This window comes from Oryx dammah, unplaced genomic scaffold (assembly GCF_014754425.2).
Source record: "Oryx dammah isolate SB20612 unplaced genomic scaffold, SCBI_Odam_1.1 HiC_scaffold_23, whole genome shotgun sequence".
Taxonomy (NCBI): domain Eukaryota; kingdom Metazoa; phylum Chordata; class Mammalia; order Artiodactyla; family Bovidae; genus Oryx; species Oryx dammah.
In genome coordinates this window covers 67,057,359-67,083,724 of record NW_024070207.1, presented here as the reverse complement: position 1 = coordinate 67,083,724, position 26,366 = coordinate 67,057,359, and the positions used below count along the sequence as shown (strand labels likewise).

General features: G+C 40.9%; 1 protein-coding gene across 1 annotated transcript; it reads left to right on the top strand.

Annotated features, from left to right (window-relative positions):
• The first annotated feature begins 632 nt into the window (after positions 1 to 632).
• On the top strand, positions 633 to 23,607 carry PGK1 (phosphoglycerate kinase 1). The gene is made up of 11 exons (XM_040265651.1): positions 633 to 842; positions 7,253 to 7,303; positions 9,901 to 10,056; positions 10,167 to 10,311; positions 13,736 to 13,839; positions 14,482 to 14,601; positions 20,472 to 20,586; positions 20,835 to 21,014; positions 22,196 to 22,373; positions 22,646 to 22,744; positions 23,121 to 23,607. The coding sequence occupies exons 1-11, from the start codon at positions 778 to 780 to the stop codon at positions 23,159 to 23,161; spliced, it is 1,254 nt and encodes a 417-aa protein (XP_040121585.1). The 5' UTR covers positions 633 to 777; the 3' UTR covers positions 23,162 to 23,607.
• The last annotated feature ends 2,759 nt before the right edge of the window (positions 23,608 to 26,366 follow it).

Genomic DNA, 26,366 nt, shown 5'->3' with positions numbered 1-26,366 from the left:
CATTAGTTCATTCATCTGTAAAATGAGGATTGAGAGTTTGTGAGCAATGTGAGTTAATATGTGAAAAATGTTCTATGTGTTTGCCATTAGCTTTGCGTTGTAATCAGATCATTGCACTTATTACAAAAAAAGGTAAGCAGGGGAGAAAGGGAGAAGCAGGGCCTTTCCCAACTTCTGAAAGGTCTCAATTCTTAAAGGCACTTAGCAGTCTTATGGAGAATTCCTTTTGGGGGAGCCAGGAAAACAGAAATTTTCCACAAGGAGGTGTCATTTGCATCTATCCTGAATAGGGTTGCCGAGAATTCCATGAGGTGTGGGGTGACGTTTTCCCCCAGGCTGCCGTGGGTTTGCGGGGCTCTGCAGCTGCCCTCGGTGGGGCCGCAGGAACCCGAGCCATGTCCGCCCCTCGGCGCCAACCGGCTTCCGATCCCGTCGCTGGCTGGCCCGGCGGCACCGCCTCTTGCCTCTCGTCACGAAAGTTTCCAGCCGCTCGCTGCGTGCTGGACGTGACTGGCGGCAGTTGCACGTCCCACAATCGCGCTCGCTGACTGACAGCGCCTCGGTGCAATGGCAGCCAGCGGGCGCTTTCGGGCCGGGTTCTAGAGCGGCCACTGGGCGCTGAGAGCCGGGCGCAGCGGCCGGAAAGGGGCGGGGCGGGAGGAGTGGCGACCGGGTCCGCGAGGTGCTAGGCGTTTTCCACGCGTTCGGACGCTGAGTCGGTCTCATTCTCTGCCGCTGTCTCATCCCCTGGCCTCTCGCTGCAGCTGAATTGCCAAGATGTCGCTTTCTAACAAGCTGACTCTGGACAAGCTGGATGTGAAGGGGAAGCGGGTCGTCATGAGGTAATCCTTGGGGTTCTCCCGCAGTCTCTCCGGCCGGGGCCGACTTCTTTTCCTCCTGCCTCAAGTGACCTTTAGCCCTACTCTCGGCCCCAAGGGCTCTAGTCCAGCAGGGCGAGGCTGGCCACCATCGTGGCTGGGGTTTTACCCGGGTTTAACGGTTTCTGACCTCATTTCCCCAGCCCAGAAACTGAGCCGAATTTGCTCTTTGCAGGGGTGGTCCTCCATGGGAGGGTCAGATTGCGGGGATCCATTTTGCCCTCTTATTTCTGAAGGGCAGTTCCGTCGCCTCCAGTTCTCAGTTGGTGAGGTGGGACCTGATGCCTGCAGATCCCTAGGCCTCCAGTGAAGGGACCTTGAAAGGTCCTTTGGATAATTTTCCTTCCTCCACCACCCTAGACCACCCAGACAAATGAGAAACGGCCCACATTTCTAAGGTCCCTGCCCAAAGGGACATCTTTCCCAGAGGATGTTGATTTCGTTGTTCAGGAGTAGAATCCACTAAAGCGTTGAGGGTAGGAGGGTGAGGTAGGGTGGGGCGCACCGAAGGAGGGCCTGCAGAGCTTATGTAACAGGCCTCTGCCGCCCTGTAGTGTCTTTAGACTACAGGCCTTGGGTTTTGCATCAGGATTGTGACACATACTGGGTAATGGTGGAGCAGGGTGTGGCTGCTCATTCTTGATGTTCTCTAACCTCACTCCCAGAGGTGGCTAGAGAAGCAGGATATTAGACTATTAGAAGTGGGGAAGGCTAGCCACCTGCCTTGGGGTCTCTTACGCCAAACATGTGGATCCCTGGCCACATGGCTTCTCCCTTGTTTGCCAAAATTACTAGTATGATGCATGGAGTATTTACATTTCTCCTTTTTGTAACGTGTACATTCATGTATGCCAGGAGCTAATTGCAGGAATTCAGTTAGGTATGTAACTGACTTGACCTTGATAGGATCCAAGGGTGGTGCTTTTGCCAGCATAAGGGCTTGACAGCATTGGGTAGTCTTGTCCTTTTAGGGAAGTGGTTGATTGATGGGCAGGCATGCGAATGATGTGATCCTTTCCCAATTTGGGCTGGTTCAAGAGAGGCAACTTTTCTATATTAACGGATTCAGAAAGCAGTGGGGGATCTCCCTTTGCTTAAGGCTTAAACTAGGTAGGTGCTGTGAATTGGTGTACTTTGTGGATGCCCTAAAAAGTTAATGTAGCTCTCCCCTTCCCTCTAATTTCATTATGGCCACTATTAGTTTACAAGTGGCCTCCGCCCTGCTATGGCAATGATCAGAAGAACCCAATGGCTTATGGCCATGAAAAACACCTGGTGTCCCCTTTTGCTAAATCACCTAATCCTTTGCAATCTGAACAGAGTAGGAATCACAGCCATCCTAGTATTAGGTAGTGGCCCTGTCTGTCCCTCAGATGCTTTTAAGAAAGATGGATAGACCTTATGAAAAACAGGACAAGTGGACAGTGGCGTGCAGCTAGATCTTCGCTGCTAAGTCACTTCAATCGTGTCTGACTCTGTGCGACCCCATAGACGGCAGCCCACCAGGCTCCCCTGTCCCTGGGATTCTCCAGGCAAGAACACTGGCTGCTGCTGCTGCTAAGTCGCTTCAGTCGTGTCCGACTCTGTGCGACCCCATAGACGGCAGCCCATTAGGCTCCCCCGTCCCTGGGATTCTCCAGGCAAGAACACTGGAGTGGGTTGCTATTCCCTTCTCCAATGCATGAAAGTGAAAAGTGAAAGTGAAGTTGCTCAGTCAAATCCGACTCTGTGACCCCATGGACTGCAGCCTACCAGGCTCCTCCGTCCATGGGATTTACCAGGCAAGACTACTGGAGTGGGGTACCATTGCCTTCTCCGATATCTTAAGAGAACCTTCCTACAATTGCAGTCTGGGGCTTTATCTCCTCTTTTCCCAGGTTTGAGGAATTATCTGAGCTGTCTGAGAGTGAGACTGGAGGAGGTGCTTATCTTTTCTCCCTCTGGACCTAGTCTGAAATATGTTTCTGCCCCAGGGCTCAAAGTTTCATTTAACGCAGATTAACTGTAAGCCTTGAAATGATTGGCTAGTCCTGTTTTGCTGGTGGAAAATGACCTAATCAGGGTCACTGAACTAGCAAGTTGGTGGCAGAACCAGAACTAGAATTTGGGTCTCCTTGGCTTCCAACCAGATCCTCTAAATTCTTGGATGTAGTGAACAAGGACAGGTTAAAATAGACCTTTTGTTGGCTGAAGGTTGCAGTCAATAATTTCCTCCTGTAATCTGGATAAATTCTACTTATCTGATTTGAGGACAGGAAGTTGCTTTTTTCCCAGATTATTAATGTAGCTCTTGAACATTGTAGGATTGCTTTTTGCAAGAGTCTAGGTAGCCTTGCATGTCAGCTCAAATTTCTTTTTGTTTTAATGCCTTTATGTAGTGGTTGCTGGCAGTGTTCCGGAAGTGGGGCCTCCAGAGTAGTGGCTGCTTCACTAGCCTCCTTTCTTTGTCTTGAAAAAGGGAGCTGTGATGTTTAGGGCCCCTGCTTTGAACTGCCAAGGGAAATTGACTGATTTCTTGAGGGAACTTCCTGATAGCCAGAAATCTCTGACTAGATAATTACCAGGTTGTGCCTCAGTTTTTTAGGATTCCATTTGACTTTATAGACCTTGAGTAAATTTCCTGTTTAATTTTGCTGTGTCATTTCCTTTCTTCCTCTCATAGGTTGCCAGTCATACTCCTTTGCCGACTGGTGAAGCACTTCCCTTTTGCTTGCTCTCCCTCCTCCATTTTTTAAAAACCTCACAGTTTTTCTCTAACCTGTTGTAACATGTTAAGCAACAGCTACAAGTTGGTCTAGTGGAAGAAGAAACAGGGAGGGAAAACAGCAGAGAAGAAAAAAAGTCTCTGAGAGAGTCAGTTAGTTATTAGTTGCTCAGTCAGGTCTGACTCTTTGTGACCATGTGGTCTCCCACGAGGCTTCTCTGTCCATGGAATTCTCCAGACAGGAATACTGGAGTGGGTTGCCATTTCCTGCTCCTGGGGATCTTCCTGACCCAGGGATTGAACCTGGGTCTCCTGCATTGCAGGCAGATTCTTTACTGTCTGAACCACCAGGGAAGCCCTCTAAGAGAGCCATAATACCCCTATTTCCTGATCAGGGACAGTGAAGTAAGGGTGGGAATGGTTTCTTGGAGAGCTTTTAATGGAACTGGGCCTGGACTTCTGAGATTTCAGGTGATAGAGATTTGATATCCTTATTACAACTAAATTAATATTTTTAAGATTCATTCTGAAATAGTTATATGTTCATAGAACATTGCAAAGATAATATAGAGAGGCCCTGTGTTCACCCATTTTCCTTCATTGGATACATCTTACATAATTACAGTACAATATCAAGAGTAGGAAGGAAGTTGACATTAGAATAAAGCATATAGTTCTTTGCTGTTTTATAACATGTGTAGATTTGTGTAACTCCCACCACTATCCAAGATACAAAACTAATTTTCTTTGAGCAGCACCAAGATCTCCCTATGTGTCATCCTTTAGCATCTTGGCCCCTCTCCCTCCATTCCTAAACTCCTGGTAACTACAAATCTGTCCTGCATTTCTATAATTTTATTTCAGTATGTTATATAAGTGGGATCACACATGGCATTTTTTCACCCAGCATAATACCCTTGAGTTTATCCATATTGTTGTATGTATCAGTTGTTCATTCCTTGGATGGCAGAATAGTAGTCTATGGTATGAGCTTTCTGCGTAGCTGAGCTGGTAAAGAATCCACCTGCAATGCAAGAGACCCCAGGTCGATTCCTGGGAAGGTCCCCTGGAGAAGGGATAGGCTACCTACTCCAGTATTCTTGGGCTTCCCTGGTAGCTCAGACAGTAAAGAATCCGCCTGCAATGCCAGGGACCTGGGTTCAGTCCCTGGATTGGGAAGATCCCCTAGAGGAGGGCATGGCAACCCATTCCAGTGTTCTTGCCTGGAGAATCCCATGAACAGAGGAGCCTGGCAGGCTGCAGTCCAGTGGGTCGCAAAGAGTTGGACATGACTGAAGAGACTTAGCACACATGCTTAACCTTTTGAGGAATTTCCAGACTGTTTTCCAAAGCGGCTGCATCATTTTACATTCCTACGGGCAATATGAGTGATCAATTTCCCTGCATCCTCACTAATGTTTGATGTCATTTTTTATTTCATCCATTATATGAGTGGTGTGAGGTGATATTTGACTTTGTTCCTGAGGCTGAGCTCAGGATTAAGAGAAATAGAAAAGGAAAGGGTGCAGATTTTACACAGGATAAGTGAAATGTGTAGGCCAGAGCAGTTTCTGTGGTGGAGTCCTCAGAGAGGAGATGTTAAAAGCAGAGTTGTTGTTAACAGTCTAGGAGATGATGGGGGAAGGTAATCCACAAGCAATGAGAAGAAAGTATAAGTCCTTTTCTCATCAGTAAGCTATGCCATGGCAGCATGGATAGATGAGATAGATTCTTGAGTGTTTCTAGAGAATTTCTTCTGTGTCATGGCTCTGGGATAGGGAACAGCAGTGAAGGGGTGGCTTGTGCTCTGCCACTTGCTGTTAACCCTTTTGAATGTGGGCCTTCTTGGAGGCTGCAGAGGGTGGGGGAAAATGATCCATGGTAATGAGATACTCTATCCTCTTTGGAATGCTCTGAGCCTTGCTCAGGATATTTAAAGAAGATGCTTAGAATCAGAATCAAGTAGCCTGAAATTAAGTAGACTGTTTCTTTTTTCAGAGGCATACTACTTTTATTTTTTAAGATTTTAAATAAAATATTTGAATATAGAATTAATCCTTCAACTCATCTTTGGAAAGGTTATTCTTCAGTGAAGTAGAGTACAGGCCTAGGGGACAGAAGGAAATTGGTGGTCTTCTTAGTTGGTTTAGGATTTTGTAATTGTCTGCCAAGCCTCAGCCTAAGAGAGGAAGGACTAGTGATAGAGCTTTATGGTCAGACACAGCAACAAGTCTTTTTGAATCAGTCATCCTTCACTGTTTTCCTTTGGTGCATGCTGCTAGCTGTTTTTAGTAATGGTTGATGTGCCTTTTAGATCACAGAATCATGTTTTGGAGAAGTCCTCACATGAATAATAATAGTTACCACTTTTATGGCACTGTTTATCAGTTATTCTCCTAAGCACTTTGCAGATCGCTAACTCATTTAATTCTCACAATAACTGAAGTAGATACTATCATCTCCATTCTATAGATGAGAAAGAAATCAACTTAAAAAGGATCTTGGCAGGTGAAACCTTACAGATAGCTAGCCACCACACATCATTGCTTTCTAGGGGATTGAGGTTCCAGTCTGTCCGGAAGAAGGGGGAAGGAATGACAAGTTCTTAAAAATGATAAAGCAGCAAGAAGTTGCATAAGAAAGGAAACTGCAGTAAATTGCTATCTTTTCCCCTGCCCTGGCCGTGCCCTGTGGCTTTTGGGATCTTAGATCCCCAACCAGGGATTGAACCTGAACCCTTGGCAGTGGAAGTGCTGAGTCTTAACCACTGGACTGCCAGAGAATTCCCTGCCTGTGCTGTCTTGATCACTTCTCTTCTGATTGCCTGTTTGTTAGGTGGGCAGGGTCACATATTCCATCCTCTCCTCTCAGGTTTTTTTTTTTTAATTAAGTTTTTTTTTTAAAATTGAAGTATAGTTGATTTACAATATTGTGTTAGCTTCAGGTGTACAGCAAAATGTCTTATCAGGCTTTTAGAAAGAAGTTATCTTATGGTTATTGACTGTGTTTTGCTTGAAGGATACTGTGTGAACTTGGTCTTGGACACTGGGTTTCTTTCTGGTCCTGAGGTCCCAGACTTTCTCCAAAAAGAATGATACCCCCTTGGTGTGTTTTATTTTCCAGTTTTTTTTTTCTTTTGAGAAATGTTTGCTTCATTTGGACCCAGAAATAATACCAGGGAAATCAGAATCCAGATGTGTTCTTTATAACCTTACCCTTCAGGCTGCCACCATAATTAGATAGTAGCATGCTGGGCCCACATAGAAATCTTTTTAGATGGAACTAGTTTCAGCTTCCCAGGTCTTCAGGGCTTGTTCCTGTGATTTTTTATTTTTTAAAATTTCTGTCTTAAAAAGTGTGAGATACATACCTAAAAGGGCACAAATCAAAAGCTCAAAGAATTATCACAGAAAGAGCACATTTGTCACCAACATCAAGAAAGAGAACAATATCAGAACCCCTGAAGCTCCCTCTGGTGTCCTGTCTAAGTCACTACTCCCGCTCTCTTCCGCATGGCTAATCACTATCTTCTAATACTGCTGATTATTTTTAAGGTGACTTTTGAACTTTCAGTTATTTAACTGGTTCACTAAAAGTACTTCTCATAATCTTTGAGGGAATGATAATTTGATCGTGGCTCTCTGAACTTGATGCTTTGTTTCTTTTTCAGAGTAGACTTCAATGTTCCTATGAAGAACAACCAGATAACAAACAACCAGAGGTAATGTCCCTGCTATAGCCTGAGCTAGCTTTAAGATGTACATGGATCTGGGTATATGTAATGAAATGGTTTTCCATTCTTATTGTAGAATTATGGCACCTTAAGCTGCATGATCTTGGCTTTCAACCAACCCACCATCTGGTTTGCTTTCTTATGACAATTTAGAAATTGAAAAAAATTCATTTTAAGAAGGTGATTTTTTTCCTCCTCTTTAATTTGAAGAATTTGGGGTTGTACATTTTAAAAGATTATCAAGGTTTAAGGTTACTTAGCTTTCCTGAAAAATGAAGAACTGTGCATGTAGTTTTACAGGCCCCTATTCTAGCTGGCCCCCATAAAATCAGTTTTTGAGAATTTTGATTTAAGGGAAAAGACTTCAGAAGTAATACTTTCAGTCAGTTTAGGCTCTCCACATGTCTTGTTTAGGCTCTCCACATGTCTTGGCTCCTAGATTCAGAAGCAGAAATTTTAAGTGATAGTATTGTTCTTGCTTTTGATTAGATTCTAAAAGATTTTTCTTTTAAATGAAGGGTTTGAGCTGGAAAGGTATGTTCTAATGATCTAGGCCTGTGCTGTCTAATAAAAATATAATAAAAGCCACATGTAATTTAAGATTTTCTAGTTGCCCCATTAAAAAGTAAACAAACAGATTAACTTAATTTTAACATATTTAATCCAGTAAGTCCCAAATAATCATTTTAATATACAATCAATTAAAAATTGATGAAAGGAACATTTAACTTTTTTGGTATTAAGTATTTGAGATCCAATACGTATTTTACTCTTAGACAACATACCAATCTGGCTAACCACATATCCAGCATTCAGGAGGTCCCTGTGGCTAATGGCTACCATGTTGGACAGTGCAGGTATAGACCGAGAACATTTTTAGATAATGGCCCCAGAATAGAGCCTGGCATTCTGTCAAGCACATCCCTCCTGCACCATAGTGGAAGGTATAAGCCATCTCTGACCCTTCTTGGCTTTTTTGTTATTTTCTGCAGCATACATAAAAGATTAGAAATATGCCTATCAAGGTATTTTATGAGTAGAAAGCAGAGAAACAAGTCTGAGTAGATCTTCATTTTCAGAAATCTATGGAGTTGGTAAATAAAATGAAGCATTAGAAATAATAGAACTTGGCTGTTAAGGGAAAGCGCTGAAGATTAATTTGGTTTCATTGGGCAAATGTACCTGATGAAGGTTTCTTGTTTATTTGGTATAATTGAGTTTTTATATCTGCCAAATAGCATAAGATAGTTAGAAATATAACTTGGCTTTTATTATTCCATTTTTTGTTGAAATGTCATCTTATTAGAGAGACCTTCCCTGGCTACCCTCTCTAAAATCCCCTCCACCACTATTCTCCAGTCGTTCTTGTCACTTTACCTTGCTTTATTTTCTCCATAGTTCTTATCACTTCTGTGAGAGCAGAAATTATTTTATATACTGTTGTAGTCTCAGAATCTGATATAGTAGCTGCTACAAAAGTAGCATTCAATAAATATTTGTTGAATAAATAAATATTTTCTTTGTTATCAGGTTTAATTTCTTAAATACTGCCAAGAATGGAAAGTTAGTATTGGGTTTGTAACAAAAATTGAAGTGTTTAAAAAAGTTAAATAAATTTTTGGTTAAACTACAATTTAGTAAACACAATGCATTATGTAAACCACATTTTATATAATTTATTTATTTTCTCCTGCATAAAAAGTGACTTAGGATTTTGTAATGGGTACTGAAAAGTTATGTTTTTTCAGTTTTCCCAAAATTTCTTTTAATGGTTTCAAGATTTGAGAATTTTATATTTCTTCCAAGGTCAAACACTTAGGATGTTTCAGGGGTCCCTAAAAGCACCCACATGTTTGATTCACTAGGATTCACTGCTAAAGTTTATTAAAGTGAAAGGATTCACTGCTAAAGTTTATTCAAGTGAAAGGATGCATGACAGGATTAGCAAGTGGAAGAGACACAGGCAGAATCTGGAGAAATCCATGCTTAGGTTTCCATGTTCTCTCCCTCTCATGACACCAAGTGTGCTCCTTTCTCCAGCAGTGAAAATGCAGTAATTGTGTGTGATATCTCTGCCCAGAAAAGCCCTTCAGAGACTCAACTCCCAAGATTTTTACTGGGAGCTGATCACATAGGTACCCTCTGCCCAGCACCTACCAAAATTCCTTACTCCTAGAGGGAAGCAGGTGTTGAATATAAACCTATTTGTATAGACGATCTAGGAACTGTGAACAGCCTTTGTCAGAGAACTGAAGGACCAGCTCAAAAGCCAAGTTCCCAGACACCATCCAAGGGCCAACCTTGCAAGCAGGTCCTTCTGAAGACAGCAGTTTCAGTCCTGCTATATTAATTTTTTTCTGCACAAGGTGCAAAACATGATGAGATTGTATAACCCTAGGTAGAGGGTTGACATCCTCTTAACTCCTTCCCTTACATATGAACCTGAGGACCATCACTGAGTTGCTGACAGATTTGAAGGAATTTGGAGAAGAAAGGCTTTATATTTTATGAGGCCATGAATAAAATAGTTCTCACTAATTCTTAGGAGTAGCCTTGTTCTACTTGCTGTCTCTTCTTGGTTGCAGGATCAAGGCTGCTGTTCCAAGCATCAAATACTGCTTGGACAGTGGAGCCAAGTCAGTTGTTCTTATGAGCCACCTGGGCCGGCCTGATGGTGTCCCCATGCCTGATAAGTACTCCTTGCAGCCAGTTGCTGTAGAACTCAAATCTCTGCTGGGCAAGTATGTTTCAGGCTCTTGTCAACTCTGTGACAGGAGATGTTGTCAAGTATGTTGTTGCTGATTCTTAACTTTCAGACTGTTCAAGTGTTTCTGTGTTATAATCTCTCCAGGGATGTTTTGTTCTTGAAGGACTGTGTGGGCCCAGAAGTGGAGAAGGCTTGTGCTGACCCAGCTGCTGGGTCTGTCATCCTGCTGGAGAACCTTCGTTTTCATGTGGAGGAAGAAGGGAAGGGAAAAGATGCTTCTGGGAACAAGGTAGGACCTGTGATTTTGACATTAGTAGGGGTGAGGAGGGCTGAGTATATGAGACTGCAATTGAAGAATAGAAGAAGCTTATGTTTATTTTGACACCTTTTTATTGAAATACATATAGAAATGCACAGCTTGATGAATTATCACAAAGTAAGCACACCTGTGTAACCACTACCAAGGTCAGAGAATAAGATATTGCCAGCCCTGGAAGCCCTCCTCATCATGCTCAAGTGGTTTTTGAAATACCTTGGAAAGATGTGAACACCATTTGGGTGTAAGAGTATTTGGTGAACATGCTGCTTCTAATTGTCCCTTTGTTACACACCTGGCCTTTGATATATGATGTATTTTTCTAATAGTATATGATAATATTCTATCAGAGTGTAGGCTGTCGTTCCCAGGTGCTGAGAGCAGACATTCACAGGGGGTTGTGGGTAGTGAGTATCCATGATACACCAGGTGTTCTTCCAGCAGAGCCAGTTCTAGATTTTTTTTTGTCAAGGCTAGAACAGTTTTTATAAGCAGCAGGCCCTAGTGTATTATGGAAGAATAATCTGTATTCTTTTTAGAAGGGGAATTAACTTAAAGCTTGAGCTTGGTACTTTTAAGACAGTAAATTAAATTTGATATCATTGGGGTTTTCTTATAAAAGAATCATGTGACCAGACAAAGTACTTTTTGTAAGTCAAGTGGAAACGGACTCTTTGGAACATTTGATTGAGTTAGGTAGATGATGGTCATGATGATATTACCTTGGGTTTAAGGCACTTTTCTTAAGTGTAAAGGATCTTTCTTTGAATTTCTTAAGATAAGGAATGACAGGTACCTTCATATTTTTTTTAAAAAAACCTAGGTCTCAGAAAGGCAGTTCCTTGACTAAAGTTAGAAGTAGTAGTACTGTTGCTGGGCTTTATATATAGCTCAGTCCATCAATAAGCAAACTTTATGTAAAGGGTCAGACAACAAATATTTTAGGCTTTGTGGGTCAGACGGTCAGTCACAACCTTATATGGTCTCTGTTGGAACTATTCAATTTTGCCATTGTTGTACAAAAGCAGCCATAGGGGAAAAAAACAAAAAAATTTTAAAAGGCAACCATAGATACCTACAAAATAGATTACCGTGACCTGACAACCAGGATTTAAATATTAAATGATAGAGCTGGCTCTTTTGAGGATGATTTCGAATTTGCCTATTCATAGAAAGGAAGCTGGGCTTCTCACATGGCTCAGTGGTAAAGAACCCACCTGCCAATGCAGGAGCCTTGGGTTTGATCCCTGTGTGGGGAAGACCCCCTGGAGGAGGGCATGGCAACCTACTCCAGTATTCTTGCCTGGGAAATCCCGTGAACAGAGGTGCCTGGTGGGCTACAGTCCATAGGGTCACAAAGAATTGGATACAACTGGGCATGCATGCTACTGGAGATCAGTGGAGAAATAACTCTAGAAATAACTGCCTTTCTGAGACCTAGGTTTTTTTTTCTTTTTTTAAAATATGAAGGTACCTGTCATCCCTTATCTTAAGAAATAAGAAGGGGATCAGAAATCACCCTTTATACTTTCTACCCTTAATGTCTTTAGTATCTTGGGGAACAAGATGCTCTGAGGTAAGCATCTCAATCTCCTGTTATGCTTCTGACATTTCTTATTCTGAGACCTAGGTTTTTTTTTAAAATATGAAGGTCCCTGTCATTCCTTATCTTAAGAAATAAGAAGGGGATCAGAAATCACCCTTTATACTTTCTACTCTTAATGTCTTTAGTATCTTGGGGAACAAGATGCTCTGAGGCAAGCATCTCAATCTCCTGTTATGCTTCTGACATTTCTTAAGGTCATCAGAGTGCCTGCTTTCAAGCAGTTTCTTTTCTTAGCACTGCAGGCTCAGGTCTTGCCATATCTTGCCTTTGGCATGGTCTTGCTACAGTAGTAGGAGTTAAATGCTGACCTAAAATTTGGTGCCCTTTTAGACTGAAACTCAAGCTGTTCAACTCTTGGGCTTAGAAATGGCAGGAAGCAAGTTGAGGCAAAACATTATATACAGTAAGTGATGAACCAACTGTGCTAGTCTTTGTCTTTGTGGGTAGTTTACTTTACATTTAGTGTTCAGTGGCTTTTCGTGCTTGAAATTTTTGGAACCAGCCATAAGTTCAAAGTGAATAAAAAATGAAGTGAGGCATGAAATTTTTCCTTTATGCAGGATACCTGCATTATCTTTTAGGAGTATTCTCTTCCTTCTGGTTCCTGGCAGATAAAAATGAGAAATAGGTTCTGATTATTATTAATTTTTATAATACCTTTTTCATAGATAGCTTTTAATTTGTGTCATTTTCCCATGAACAGTTCTTAAATAGAGAAGTTATCTTCCTTTTTTAATAGATGGGAAAGGATAGAGAAAAACTTGACAAAGGTTACACAGTAAATTAGTGTCAGACGTGGGCCTAGAACCCAGGTCTCCTGCCATTTGGGCAGTGTTTTCATGACTACACATCTTGCAGTCACCGTTGGCAGATAATATTCCATTCTAAAGAGATTATGGGGGCTCTACACTTTAGTTTTAGCATTAGTGCCCCTGTATTCTTTGGGCCACTAGAGGAAAGCCCATTCTTTGTGACAGCCTCCTTCACATCAATGTATAGGAGAATGAGAGTGGACAGTGACTAAACATCTGCTTTGACACTTCTCTGCCATAATCCCCCTCATCTGGCTTTCTATGCATCTTTGCTTTGTTTCCTGCTGGAGACTCATTGTTTATTCTGCTGTCCTGCTTTCTTTCCCCTATGAAAAGGGTGGTGTCCCTGGCTAGTAAGCTGACATTCAAAGCCATATGTTTGACATCAACTTTCTATCCCTCTATCTTTTTTGTAGAAGTGTATTGTTTTCTCAGATGCCTAACTTCCAGGGAAAGCTATATGAATTACCTCCTTTTTCTGAGGTGCTTTTCTGTTGTCAGGTTTCCATCTGCCTTCTCTGTCCCAGCTTGTCCTTGTTGCTTTCATGAGAAATATGTATGAGAGCTTTTTTCCGTTTGCAGAAAGGTCTTGGCAGCTAGCAGCTTGACTCAAGTATAATCCTAAATTTTACAAGGAGAATGTGTTAAAATGAAGCAGTGAGTCAAAGAGAGAGAAGGATAATTTGTATTTTGTCCTAGGAGCTGGAGAGAGACCAGTGGGATGTGATTAGAGGTTAAGCTGTGATTCAGGAATCTTAGGCTTGCAATTTGAGGGAAGGCAAAGGAGAGCAGAAACATACAGAAATGAGCAAAAGATCTGGAATATTTGGAAGAAGGAACAGATCCTGTTGCTAGTTTTGAAAATTGCTATCCTGGCAACTCAGGGTCTTTAGATATGTTGAAGAGGACTCTTAGTATGAAATGCTTTTACAGTTTCTTTGGAATCATCAGTGTCTCCCTGTTTTGTTTTTCTCTTCAGGTTAAAGCTGAGCCAACCAAAATAGAAGCCTTCCGAGCTTCACTTTCTAAGCTAGGGGATGTTTATGTCAACGATGCTTTTGGCACTGCTCACCGAGCCCACAGGTACTAAAAGTTTTTTGTTCATTGTCAAACTGAGAGCGTTATTTCTCTGTTTACTGAAACAGCCAAAGCTCTGGAATGGTTTTGGAAATTTCTGTGTTGTATTGTGATCTTTTTCGATTCTATCTCTAATTGGAGCTACAAATAAAACCGTGGTTCTTGTTGGGTATCCCTGATCTAAAGATGAAATAAAAGTAAAAAATGTTTAGGATTGTGGAACCTTTTGTCAAGCTTTAGGAAGATGTTGTTCTGTCTTACTTCGGATATTTCATGGAGAGCTCTCCCTTTGTGATTGCTGTGGGAGCAGAGTCTTAGGCTATCAGTAGGAAGCAAACTGAGGAATCCTTCCCTGTTGTCATTGCCCAGCTGATAATTTATTGTCGTTAAAACCTTGGCCTGAAGACTATTAATTGGGTATCTTAAATTCTACTTAACGTAGTTGCTTTTCACTTGTTCTCCTTTATCCTGCATTATTAGCCAAAAACTTTATCTTGTACTTAAGTGTTTTGTTTTAGTTTGGGGATGAAAACCATGGTGTCCTGGAGTCTCAAAAGTGAAAGTATTTTAGTGATAAGGAGAAGGCCTCTAGAATTGGGAGAATTGCTAAGGATTGACTAAAATTTGAATGTCTCTGTTCCTTTCTAGCTCCATGGTAGGAGTAAATCTGCCAAAGAAGGCTGGAGGTTTTTTGATGAAGAAGGAGCTGAACTACTTTGCCAAGGCCTTGGAGAGCCCTGAGCGACCCTTCCTGGCCATCCTGGGCGGGTACAGAGAACTCTTCAAGATCATGCTTTAAGTAGTGTTTTATACCTGGTTCAATTCAGTTCAGTTTAGTCACTCAGTTTTGTCTGACTCTTTGCAACCCCATGGAATGCAGCACGCCAGGCCTCCCTGTCCATCACCAACTCCCGGAGTATACCCAAACTCATGTCCGTTGAGTTGGTGGTGAAACCAACCACCTCATCCTTTGTCGTCCCCTTCTCCACCTGCCCTCAGTCTTTCCCAGCATCAGGGTCTTTTCAAATGAGTCAGCTTTTTGCATCAGGTGGCCAAAGTATTGGAGTTTCAGCTTCAATATCAGTCCGTCCAATGAACACCCAGGACTGATCTCCTTTAGGATGGACTGGTTGGATCTCCTCACATTCCAAGGGACTCTCAGGAGTCTTCTCCAACATCACAGTTCAAAAGCATCAATTCTTCAGTGCTCAGCTTTCTTTACAGTCCAACACTCAAAACCATACATGACTACTGGAAAGACCATAGCCTTGACTAGACAGAGCTTTGTTGGTAGAGTAACGTCTCAGTTTTTTAATAATGCTATCTAGGTTGGTCATAACTTGCCTTCCAAAGAGCAAGTGTCTTTTAATTTCATGGCTGCAGTCACCATCTGCAGTGATTTTGGAGCCCCCCAAAATAAAGTTAGCCATTGTTTCCACTGTTTCCTCATCTATTTGCTATGAAGTGATGGGACTGGATGCCATGATCTTTGTTTTCTGAATGTTGAGCTTTAAGCCAACTTTTTCACTCTCCTCTTTCACTTTCATCAAGAGGCTTTTTAGTTCCTCTTCACTTTCTGCCATAAGGGTGGTGTCATCTGCATATCTGATGTTATTGATGTTTCTCTCAGCAATCTTGATTCCAGCTTGTGCTTCCTCCAGCCCAGCATTTCTCATGATGTACTCTGCATATAGGTTAAATAAGCAAGGTGACAATATACAGCCTTGATGTACTCCTTTCCCTATTTGGAACCAGTCTGTTGTTCCATGTCCAGTTCTAACTGTTGCTTCCTGACCTGCATACAGGTTTCTCAAGAGGCAGGTCAGGTGGTCTGGTATTCCCATCTCTTTCAGAATTTCCCACAGTTTATTGTGATCCACACAGTCAAAGGCTTTGGCATAGTCAATAAAGCAGAAATAGATGTTTTTCTGGAACTCTTTTGCTTTTTTGATGATCCAGCGGATGTTGGCAATTTGATCTCTGGTTCCTCTGCCTTTTCTAAAGCCAGCTTGAACATCTGGAAGTTCATGGTTCATGTACTGTTGAAGCCTGGCTTGGAGAATTTTGAACATTACTTTGCTAGCTTGTGAGATGAGTGCAATTCTGCGGTAGTTTGAGCATTCTTTGGCATTGCCGTTCTTTGGGATTGGAATGAAAACTGACCTTTTCCAGTCCTGTGGCCACTGCTGAGTTTTCCAAATTTGCTGGCATATTGAGTGTAGCAGTTTCACAGCATCATCTTTTAGGATTTGAAATAGCTCCACTGGAATTCCGTCACTTCCACTAGCTTTTTTTGTAGTGATGCTTACTAAGCCCTACTTGACTTCATATTCCAGGATGTCTAGCTCTAGGTGAGTGATCACACCATTGTGATTATCTGGGTTGTGAAGATCTTTTTTGTATAGTTCTTCTGTGTATTCTTGCTACCTCTTCTTAATATCTTCTGCTTCTGTTAGGTCCCTACCATTTCTGTCCTTTATTGAGCCCATCTTTGCATGAAATGTTCCCTTGGTAGCGCTAATTTTCTTGAGGAGATCTCTAGTCTTTCCCATTCTATTATTTTCCTCTATTTCTTTGCACTGATCCCTGAGGAAGGCTTTCTTATCTCTCCTTGCTATTCTTTGGAACTCTGCATTCAAATGGGTATATCTTTCCTTTTCTCCTTCGCTTTTCACTTCTCTTCTTTTCACAGCTATTTGTAAGGCCTCCTCAGACAGCCATTTTACTCTTTTGCATTTCTTTTTCTTGGGAATGGTCTTGCTCTCTGTCTCCTGAACAATGACACGAACCTCCACCCATAGTTCATCAGGCACTCTGTCTATCAGATCTAGTCCCTTAAATCTATTCCTCAGTTCCACTGTTTAATCATAAGGGATTTGAATCAGGTCATACCTGAATGGTCTAGTCATTTTCCCCACTTTCTTCAATATCTGAGCCTACCTGCTAGTAAGGCCATAACTTGGGCTTCCTTGATGGCTCAGTGGTAAAGAATCTGCCTGCAATGCAGGAGCTGCAGGAGATGTGGGTTCAATCCCTGGGTGAGGAAGATCCCCTGGTGTACAGAATGGCTTAACCACTCCAGGATTCTTTCTTGGGAAATCCCATGGACAGAGGAGCCTGGAGGGCTATAGTCCAAAGTGTCAGACACAACTGAAGTGACTGAGCACAAGCATGAGGCCATAAATTGGGTGGTTTATTGTCATTAGCACAATCAAACTGGGTGACTGAGGAAAATTTAATAAAGGGAGTATCTGCAAAGGTGTGGTTGGGGTTTAGGGAAACACAAAAGGGATAGTACAGTCATCTGAGGAAACCATCATCACCATCCTTAGACCTGAAGGGCAAAAGGGAAGTGATGGTTACCAGAATCCAGAGAGGGTAGTTGTGTGGTGATGGACCTCTGATAAGAACTGTATAGCCTTTGGTCAAGGATGGAGGATAGTCATCTAGCAGGGAAGGAGCCAGGGAAATAGATACTCTGATCTCATTTTAATGTCCTATTGATATATCCCCTCTTACCCACAATGGGCTGCACCCCAGCTGGACGTCAGAGGGCAAAGGACCTCCTTGATGCAGTCTATGCAGGTCAGCCTCCTGGGACGGAGAACAGGGCCAGAAAGGATAGAAAATGGTTCTGGGGGGAAGAATTGGAAAGATCCACTATTGCTCATCTAACAATTTTTTTGAAGCACTTGAGCCTTTCAGATATGAAAACCTCCTTATATGTGTTGAATATATTATTTGGAACTCATTTTTTCAGATCCCATACCTTTTTATATTTTTTCCTATGGGGAAAAGTACTCTGAATAGTGATATGCTACTGGCTTAGTTAAAAGTAGAAATTTCAGAAGTGAAGGTCAAGAGACTAGGAGGATACATTTTAGGTGATAAATTAGGGACAGAGACCTGGGACTTCTTGGATAAGATCTTGTCACTTGGCATGACTATCTAGATAGCAGCCTCTTTATGAACTGCTGACCCTTTTATGAGCAGGGTATTTTTTTCCCATGGGACTGAACACACTCAGCATTTCCCTATGAAAGCTGACTCTGGAGTTGGGTGTCAATTTCAAGTAGCACAGTTGCTCTCTAGGCTTCATGAGCCCAGTTTGAGGGTCCTAAAAATAGTTAAGGTAGGTACTTGTATCTGTGTCCTGGAAGCATTGTCACTCTTGTGCACTGGATTATAAAGGTCAGCCTCTGATCTTTGCTTCTCTTGAGACTAGGACTTGAGTGTTGTTCTCAGTCCTTCCCTAGACCTGGAATATGGGAGTGAGTGCTATCTAGTGCTTATGATTAGGTTTTGGACTCTGCCTAAAATTGCTATTTGGGAGAAGTTTACACGGAGGGGTTTTTTTGGCCACCTTTCTTGCAATGTAGTGTCCCTGAGAACATTAACAATATAGGGGAAGAATTTACATTTCATTAAAAAAAATTATTCTGTTGGGAATTCCCTGGTGATCCAGTGGTTAGGACTCCTCGCTTTCACTGCCCAGATTCTACCCCTGGTAAGGGCACTAAGATTCCACAAGCCATGCAATGTGGCCAAAAAAAGAAAAAAACCCAAAACATTGTTGTAGAAACATTCAAACATTATAGAAGTTGAAAGAATAGTATAATAAACTCACAGGTACCTATTACCCTGTTCTAATAATTACTGGCATTTTTGCCAATCCAGTTTCATCTGTCCTCTAATCCTTTTTTTGTCAGCAGTATTTGAAAGCAGGCCTTAGATATCATATAATTTCATTTCTGATACTTCTGTATACATCTCATAACTTGAGATTTCTTTTAAATAACCACCTGTTAGACCTAACAAAACTTAATAATCTTATTATTAATACTGTCATCTAATACCCAGTCTGTATTCAGAAATTCTCCATCATTTCAGAAATGCCTTTTATAGTCTGTTTGAATAAGGATCCAGATGAAGTCTATGCATTGTATTTGGTTGTTTGGTATATTTTATTTTATAATAGTTCCCTCTTATTATTTTCATTCTATTGATTTGTTGAAGAAACAGGGTATTTGATGTATAGAACATCCCATGTTCTTTAGATGTTGAATCTCTTCATCCTTTCTCTTTCCCTCTCACTCTGTGTGTGTGTATGTGTATGTTTTTGTATAAAGCAGTTAAGCCATTTTTACTCTTGGTGGTGATCAGTCTTTACAAGTGAGAGATCAGTAGTCTCTTGCCAACCATTCTCCCACATCAATATTGTTTTGAACCTACATTTCACAAATCCTAGCATAAGGCCTCTTACAGAGTAGGTATCATCTTGTTTATTGAATGAAGAGGCAAATAAGTCCAACGTGATATGCTTATTTAAGTGGGATTTAGATATGTAGGAATATTTGTGGAAGGCAAGCCATTACTTATGTGAAGGATTTTAAAGGTTGTGCTTCAAGTGAGTTTGTTATTCTTCTGTTTAGATATGTATATTTCTCACAGGGAGGTGAGAGGTATATCTGTGTTTATTATCTTATTTCCCTTTTGTAGAATATAAGCTCCAAGGGGGTAGGGATCTTTGCTTTTGCCCAGTGATGTTTATGTTTCTTGAAGACCTAGAACAGTGCTTGGCGCAGAATAAGTACTCAGTGTTTTTTAAGATTTTTTTTGATGTGAACCATTTTTAAAGTTTTTATTGAATTTATTACACCATTACTTCTGTTTTACATTCTGTTTTTTTGGTAATGAGGCATATGGGATATTAGATCCCTGACCAGGGATCAAACCCACACCCCCTGCATTGGAAGGCAAAGTCTTAGGCACTGGACTACCAGGGAAGTCCCACAACCAATATGTTGAATCAAGTGGTCCAATAGAATAATGAATGCCATAAAGCAAATGTTCCAGCAACTAAACATGGACCTAAGAGTGTGAATATCTTGTCTATTTTTGCTCAGTATATATTTGTTTGGTATGTAATTTGATACCTGCTTTAGGGTTAGGACAGTTCTCAGTGAGCTTAGGGATCCCACAATTAGCAGCCTTTCTCAAGTATAATTACTAGTCTTGACCTTTGATTTTGGGGAAATAAGAGGGACAAAACAGATCTGTTTGGAACTTGTGATTTCTTTAGATGATTCCAAGTCTTCTAAGCCCTTCCTGGCCAAAAGCCACACCTTAAAAATATTCCTTAGTAATGGATTGGCTTTTTGGTGTTGGAGAAACATAGGGCAAAGCTAGCCAGTACTTTTTAAAAAATATATTTTAAAAAAAATTGGAGGATAATTGCATAACAGTGTTGGTTTCTGTTGTACAACAACATGAATCAGCTATTGCTGCTGCTAAGTCGCTTCAGTCGTGTCCAACTCTGTGCGACCCCATAGATGGCAGCCAACCAGGCTCCTCTGTCCCTGGGATTCTCCAGGCAAGAATGCTGGAGTGTGTTGCCATTTCCTTCTCCTGAATCAGCTATAAGTATACATATATCCCCTCCCTCTTGAGACTTCCTCCCACCTCCCCCATCCCACCCCTATAGGTCTTCATAGAGCACCAGGCTGAGAGCCAGTACTTTTGTCACTTTGTGGGACATTTCTCTGTTCCTGTCCCTTGATATAAAACCTCAGGCTTTGTGTAATACCAGTTCTTTAGTCCTTTGTTCTTTTGGTGATGATTCTTGCTTTCCCTTCCAGAGCTAAAGTTGCAGACAAGATCCAGCTGATCAGTAATATGCTGGACAAAGTCAATGAAATGATTATTGGTGGTGGAATGGCCTTTACCTTCCTTAAGGTGCTCAACAACATGGAGGTAGGAAACCGATGCCAAATAGATGTGAAATAGCTCTCCATGAGAAATAGGTTATGTAAATTTAAAAAGGAAATTAGCTTATGGCATGAGCCCTAAAAACTCCCATTTTTATTTATTTTGCAAGTTGTTTTTCTTTTGTCTTAGAATTATTCCTTTATATTGTGCTGTATTTCATACTGTCTGCTTTGTGAGGTAACCATATTCTTAGTATATAGGCTGATCTTCATCATCTTGACTTCCCTATATAGATTGGCACTTCTCTGTTTGATGAAGAGGGATCCAAGATTGTCAAAGACCTGATGTCCAAAGCTGACAAGAATGGCGTGAAGATTACTTTGCCTGTTGACTTTGTCACTGCTGATAAGTTTGATGAGAATGCCAAGACTGGCCAAGCCACTGTGGCATCTGGCATACCTGCTGGCTGGATGGTGTGTCACTTGGGTGGTTGGTAGTATGAGTGAACAAATACATTTTGGTATCATTGATTCAACCAATAAAAAATTAAAGGAAGTGCTCCAAATATGGCAGTGAGCCCTTCCTTCAGGGAGAGTCCATGGGGCAAAAGCAGTGGTATCAGATTGCTGCTAAGACTTTTCATTTGAAAAGTGAGGGCAAAACTGCTTTTTGTTTCTTCATCTATTTAATGTTTATTAAGTACTTAACTGATTGCTGTGAATGATGCTATGTACTTTCATAGTTTGGGCTGTTCTGTTGGATTATGTTGGATTAAATATTATTATTTCTGTCTAGAAACTTGTATAAGAAATTTTTTGTATATGAAAACATTAAGGTAGTACAATTATTATAAGCAGGGAAAAATCTATGTGTATATTAAGGACTTATTTAAATAGCTGATTGTAGTACTCTCCATTTGTTATCGTTCTAATATTTGTAGAAAATTGTTAATGTTGACATACTACTTTGCTTAGTCATTGTCCTTTTGTTAGGCATGTGGCTTTAAGTGTGCTTCCAAGAACCGCAGCATCATTTTGAAGCTTGTTAAAAACTGAAAATTCCTGCCCCCTCTCCCAACCTGCTGAAGCAGAAACTCTGGGAGTAGGGCCCAGAAATTTGTGCTTTAACAAGCCATCCTGGTGATTCTGATGCACCACAAGGTTTGAGAACCACTGATCTAGTTTAGTGTTTTTCAACCTTGGAATTATTGACATCTCAGGTAGTTTTAGTTATGGAGGGCTATTGTTGCACTGTAGAATGTTTAAGGGCTGTTTGCCCACTAGATACCAAGTAGCAACTCCCTACCTCCTCTAAATCATGACAGCCAAAAATGTTGAGATATTACCATATGTTCCCTAGGGAGAGGTGGAATTGACCCTAGTTGAAAACCACTGAACTAGTTAAAATCATAAAGTAATGTGGCTAAAAATGTTTTTATCAAATAACTTTTGAGGTTTTCCCTTAGAATTGATCTTCCATAAAGGATATGAAGAAGTTTGTAATTTTAAAGAATGAAATGTATCTTGTATCTTTTAGTTCTAGAAGACACTCTGGTATTCAGCCTTGAGTTCTGGTCTTGGTGGAGGTGTGGTATTTGTTCCTCTAAGTAGCTTTTCTTGGTAGCTCATCCTCTCTTTTTAAATATGCCTTTTAGGGGTTGGACTGTGGTCCTGAGAGCAGTAAGAAGTATGCTGAGGCTGTTGCTCGGGCTAAGCAGATCGTGTGGAATGGACCTGTGGGTGTATTTGAATGGGAAGCTTTTGCTCGAGGAACCAAAGCCCTTATGGATGAGGTGGTGAAAGCCACTTCCAGGGGCTGCATCACCATCATAGGTAAAGGGTACAAAGCTAATGCCCTGTGAGCTGGCAGAAGATCAGAGGAAAGTAGAGGAGAAATACTTAACTTTTCCTAGGTTCCTTGGTGCTGGGTGGATCTTGAGAGCTAAGTGGGTATATGATTCATGGAGAAACCTCTAAATGAGATGGAGTTGGGGGGTTATCAGCTAGCTACCTTTTGGGCTTGAGAGCACAGTGCCTTATAATTTTGGTGCCAGTCTTTTTTCTCTTCTCTCCTTTCCCCTTTTTATTTGGCTTTCGTTCAACAGGTGGTGGAGACACTGCTACTTGCTGTGCCAAATGGAACACGGAGGATAAAGTCAGTCATGTGAGCACTGGGGGTGGTGCCAGTTTAGAGCTCCTGGAAGGTGAGGATCTTTAATGTTTTTGGCTCATTTGGAGGAATGACAGGGTTTATGCAGTAAGAGTTAAGTAGAATGGAGTGGAGACAGTAGGTGGTAGTGCTGTCATTAAAAGTCATGGGCAGTACAAATGGAGGAACGTCAAGTAAAGCTCCTGGGTTCCATTTGATGTGGGGAGGGCCAGATGGGAAGACCTTTGTTCTCAAAGAGGTTACACACTAGTATATCTGGGGCCCAGAATGTAGAAGTTACTCAACTCCTGGCCATATATCCTAGAGAAGAACTGCTATGTTATTAGGAAGACAGGAGGGAACAGATCTGGCTTAGTGGATTTTATAGTAATGCTGACCATGTGTGTGTGTGTGTGTTCTCTCAAAAACAGGTAAAGTCCTTCCTGGAGTGGATGCTCTCAGCAGTGTTTAGTACTTTTCTGCCTTTTGGTTCCTGTGCATAGCCCCTAAGTCAACATAGCACTGTCTGCATCTCTGCTTGGCATTAGCTAATGTCTTCCCCTTTGTCAAGAATCTGCTAGTAGCCAAGGGATGTAGCGCCAGGAACCCTCAAACAGTTGCAGAACATCTCAGCTCATCTTTGCTGTACCTGGAAATTGCCTACATTCTTCAAGATCCCATTTGAATTTCTTAGAGACTAAACCGTTATGCATTCTTGAGTACATATATTTATATTATGCCTGTTAAAACAAAGTGGGCTGTGTTAGCTTAGTTCTCTTTTTGAAGTAGCTTATTCTGATTCGCTTTGTCATTGTTTCACCACTCAGCATGGAAACAAGATTAAATTCCAATTACTGGTATGGAGGGAGATGAAGTTGGTGATATATTAAATAAATAAAAAGATCCATTGAAACTGGATTTTTTTTTCCTGTCATATTTTGTTATTTAGGATGAGAACAGCATCTTGAGGAAGGGATCAGGTCATCTGTGTCCATGTTTCTAAGTAACATGCTTAAGCTGTTAACATCTCAATTTCCTAAACAAGGTATCTGTTAATTTCATACATGGGGAGATTTAGCTCCCTAATAACCTCTGTTCCATATAAACTTCCCCTATTTGATTCTCCCAGTATAGTTTTGTCATAATTTGAGATTTAATTAAGAGCCTACATTGTGATTATAACTACAATTCACAGCTGAACTATGCCATGATTATATTTCCTTATAAAGCTTTTTTCTTTGGAGTTAAAAAATAGTTTTAAAAATTGGTGTCTTTTTTTCTGTGTATCACTGATTCATTCCCAACATACTCAAATGTACCAGTTGGTTCTTTTTTCTTTTGGCTGCACTGTGTGGCATGTGAACTTCCTAAGCAGGGATCAAACCTGGGCCCCCTGCAGCCAGAAAAGTTCCAGTTGGTTCATTTTTATTAGAGATGTCCCTTCTGGAGTCCTTTGTGTTCCTGTTCTAGTTTGTCCTGGATGCCTCCTAGATTGGCTGTATAGCTGTTGCCCTGGGGTTTCTTCTTTCCAGAGGAAATCTCTCTGGGGTAACTCTTGGGGATTCCTTTAAACTCCTGTGTTGGGCCTTCCCTTTCCTGGATCTCTTCCCCTCCCCACCCTTTCTTTTGCTCTTCCTTTTGTGAAACACAAGACTCCACTAGCTTTATGAGAAATTGAGTGCCTAGGAGGTAAAATTTTTATATCTCTGAAGATATCTTTAACTCTTATATTTGCCTATTTGGTTATATGTAGAATTTCAGCCTACAGAGCAGTTTCTCAGAATTAGAGGCTTTGATTCATTGTCATTGCTGAAAATCTAATGACACTGTATGAAAAGATCAAAGTAATTCCAATGACATGATTCTTTTACTGTCCTTGTAATTGTCCTTCCTTTCTTGTTCCTGTCATTTTAATGGAGTTTCAGGAATGAGCAGAGGTAAACATGTATTTTCAGAAGGTCGTGTTTAACCAGAATTTTTCTACTGGGTGTTTTACATAGTAGAGTATATATTTCACCTTTATGGATAAAGAGATAGTTAAAATATTGGCCACAATCACAGAGCCAGTAAGTAACAGCAGGGATTAAAATCCAGGTTTGTCTGACTCCAAAGGCTGGTGATTTTTCATTGTGCCTCTCTGAGATGATTACTGTAGACTATTTTATTAATATTAATAAATATTATTTATTCTACCTTTTGCTTAACTCTGGAGAAAACTGAAAAAGAACATTTTGGTGGCTGCTTTTAAACAAATTTTGAAGGCTTGAATTTTCTTCTAAAAGTTCATTTGTATTTTAATTAATACTGTTCTCATAGCTGTAGTTAATCTTAAAAAACACCATGTTTCTATATACCTCTAATAGTATGCTATAACCTTATTTGAAAAGCAGGAATTCTAGTACAATCTTTTTGTTGGTGAGGCCTAGTGATACTACCCATTGATCCAGTGAATTAATGTCATAACAGGGCCAGAACTTCAGCCTACTGATGACTTTTTTCCCCTACTGATTACCTTTCCCCCAACATTTTATTTCAAATGTACAGAGGAACTGAAAGAATTGTAAATGCCCATAAACCTAAGACTACAACTGCCAATTCATCCATCCATCAACCCAATTGTATGAGTACTTTCTACTAGACTCTGTTTCCAGGATCTTTCCCCATTTATTTCAGTCATTAATCCAGAAAATGGGGAAATGCCAACAGCCAAATATTTGAGTACCTGCTATATACTTAGGACATAATGGAGGCAATATAACACTTACGTCCTAAAGGAATTTACAACTGAGTTAAGGAAGGCAGTACATAACTTATGAGTACATAAGGTAGAACTGAACAAAGATGTGCTTCCTGGTTTAATATAGAGTTAGGAATTATTGATAAAACACTGCAAAGGTTTAGGCTTAAGTGTAGCAAATTCACTTTTAACCTCCAGAAAACATGTATGCTGGTATATAGAAAAATTATGTCATAAATGAGTTCAGTCTTAGTTCAGTGTTTCCAGCTTCCCTTATTTTCCATTTTATGTGTAAAACTTCCTTCTAGTACATGATACAAAAGTCAAAAAGGGGCACACAATGAGAAGACCCCTTCCTACCCTAGCTGCCAGTTTCCCTTCTTAGAAACAATCAATCACTATTAAGACTGGTTTCCTTCAATCTAGAGCTACTTAATGCATATACAACAGGTATGTGTGTGTGTGGGTTATGTATGGTGGTATGTTACACACTGCTTTGCACCTCTCCTGACTAGTTTTTTTTTCCTTACCTCTTGAGTACTTCTCTTCACTCTGGACCCCTTAGGCTACATCTTCCATTCCCTGAATTCTGACTGTATCCCTATATTCTTATTCCAGTTAAAGACACTTGTTTCCTACTTGTAGAAGGAAGAACTTAGGATGACAGTTACCTAATTTACTATAGTACATCTTCATCTTTAAAAAAATTCCACCTAGAAGTGCTTGTCTGATGTCATTCTTGATGCTGGAATGGGTGGATATAATTAGGAAAGGGAGATCTGCAAGATAAAGCAGTCTTTATCTGAAAGAGCAAACCACCCACTGGCTGGCTCAGTTAAATGTATAAATTCCCATTAAAGACAGCATGTGTAAATGGGAAGGATTAAAAAGGGAGATATATATATATATATAGCTGATTCATTGCTGTGCAGCAGAAACA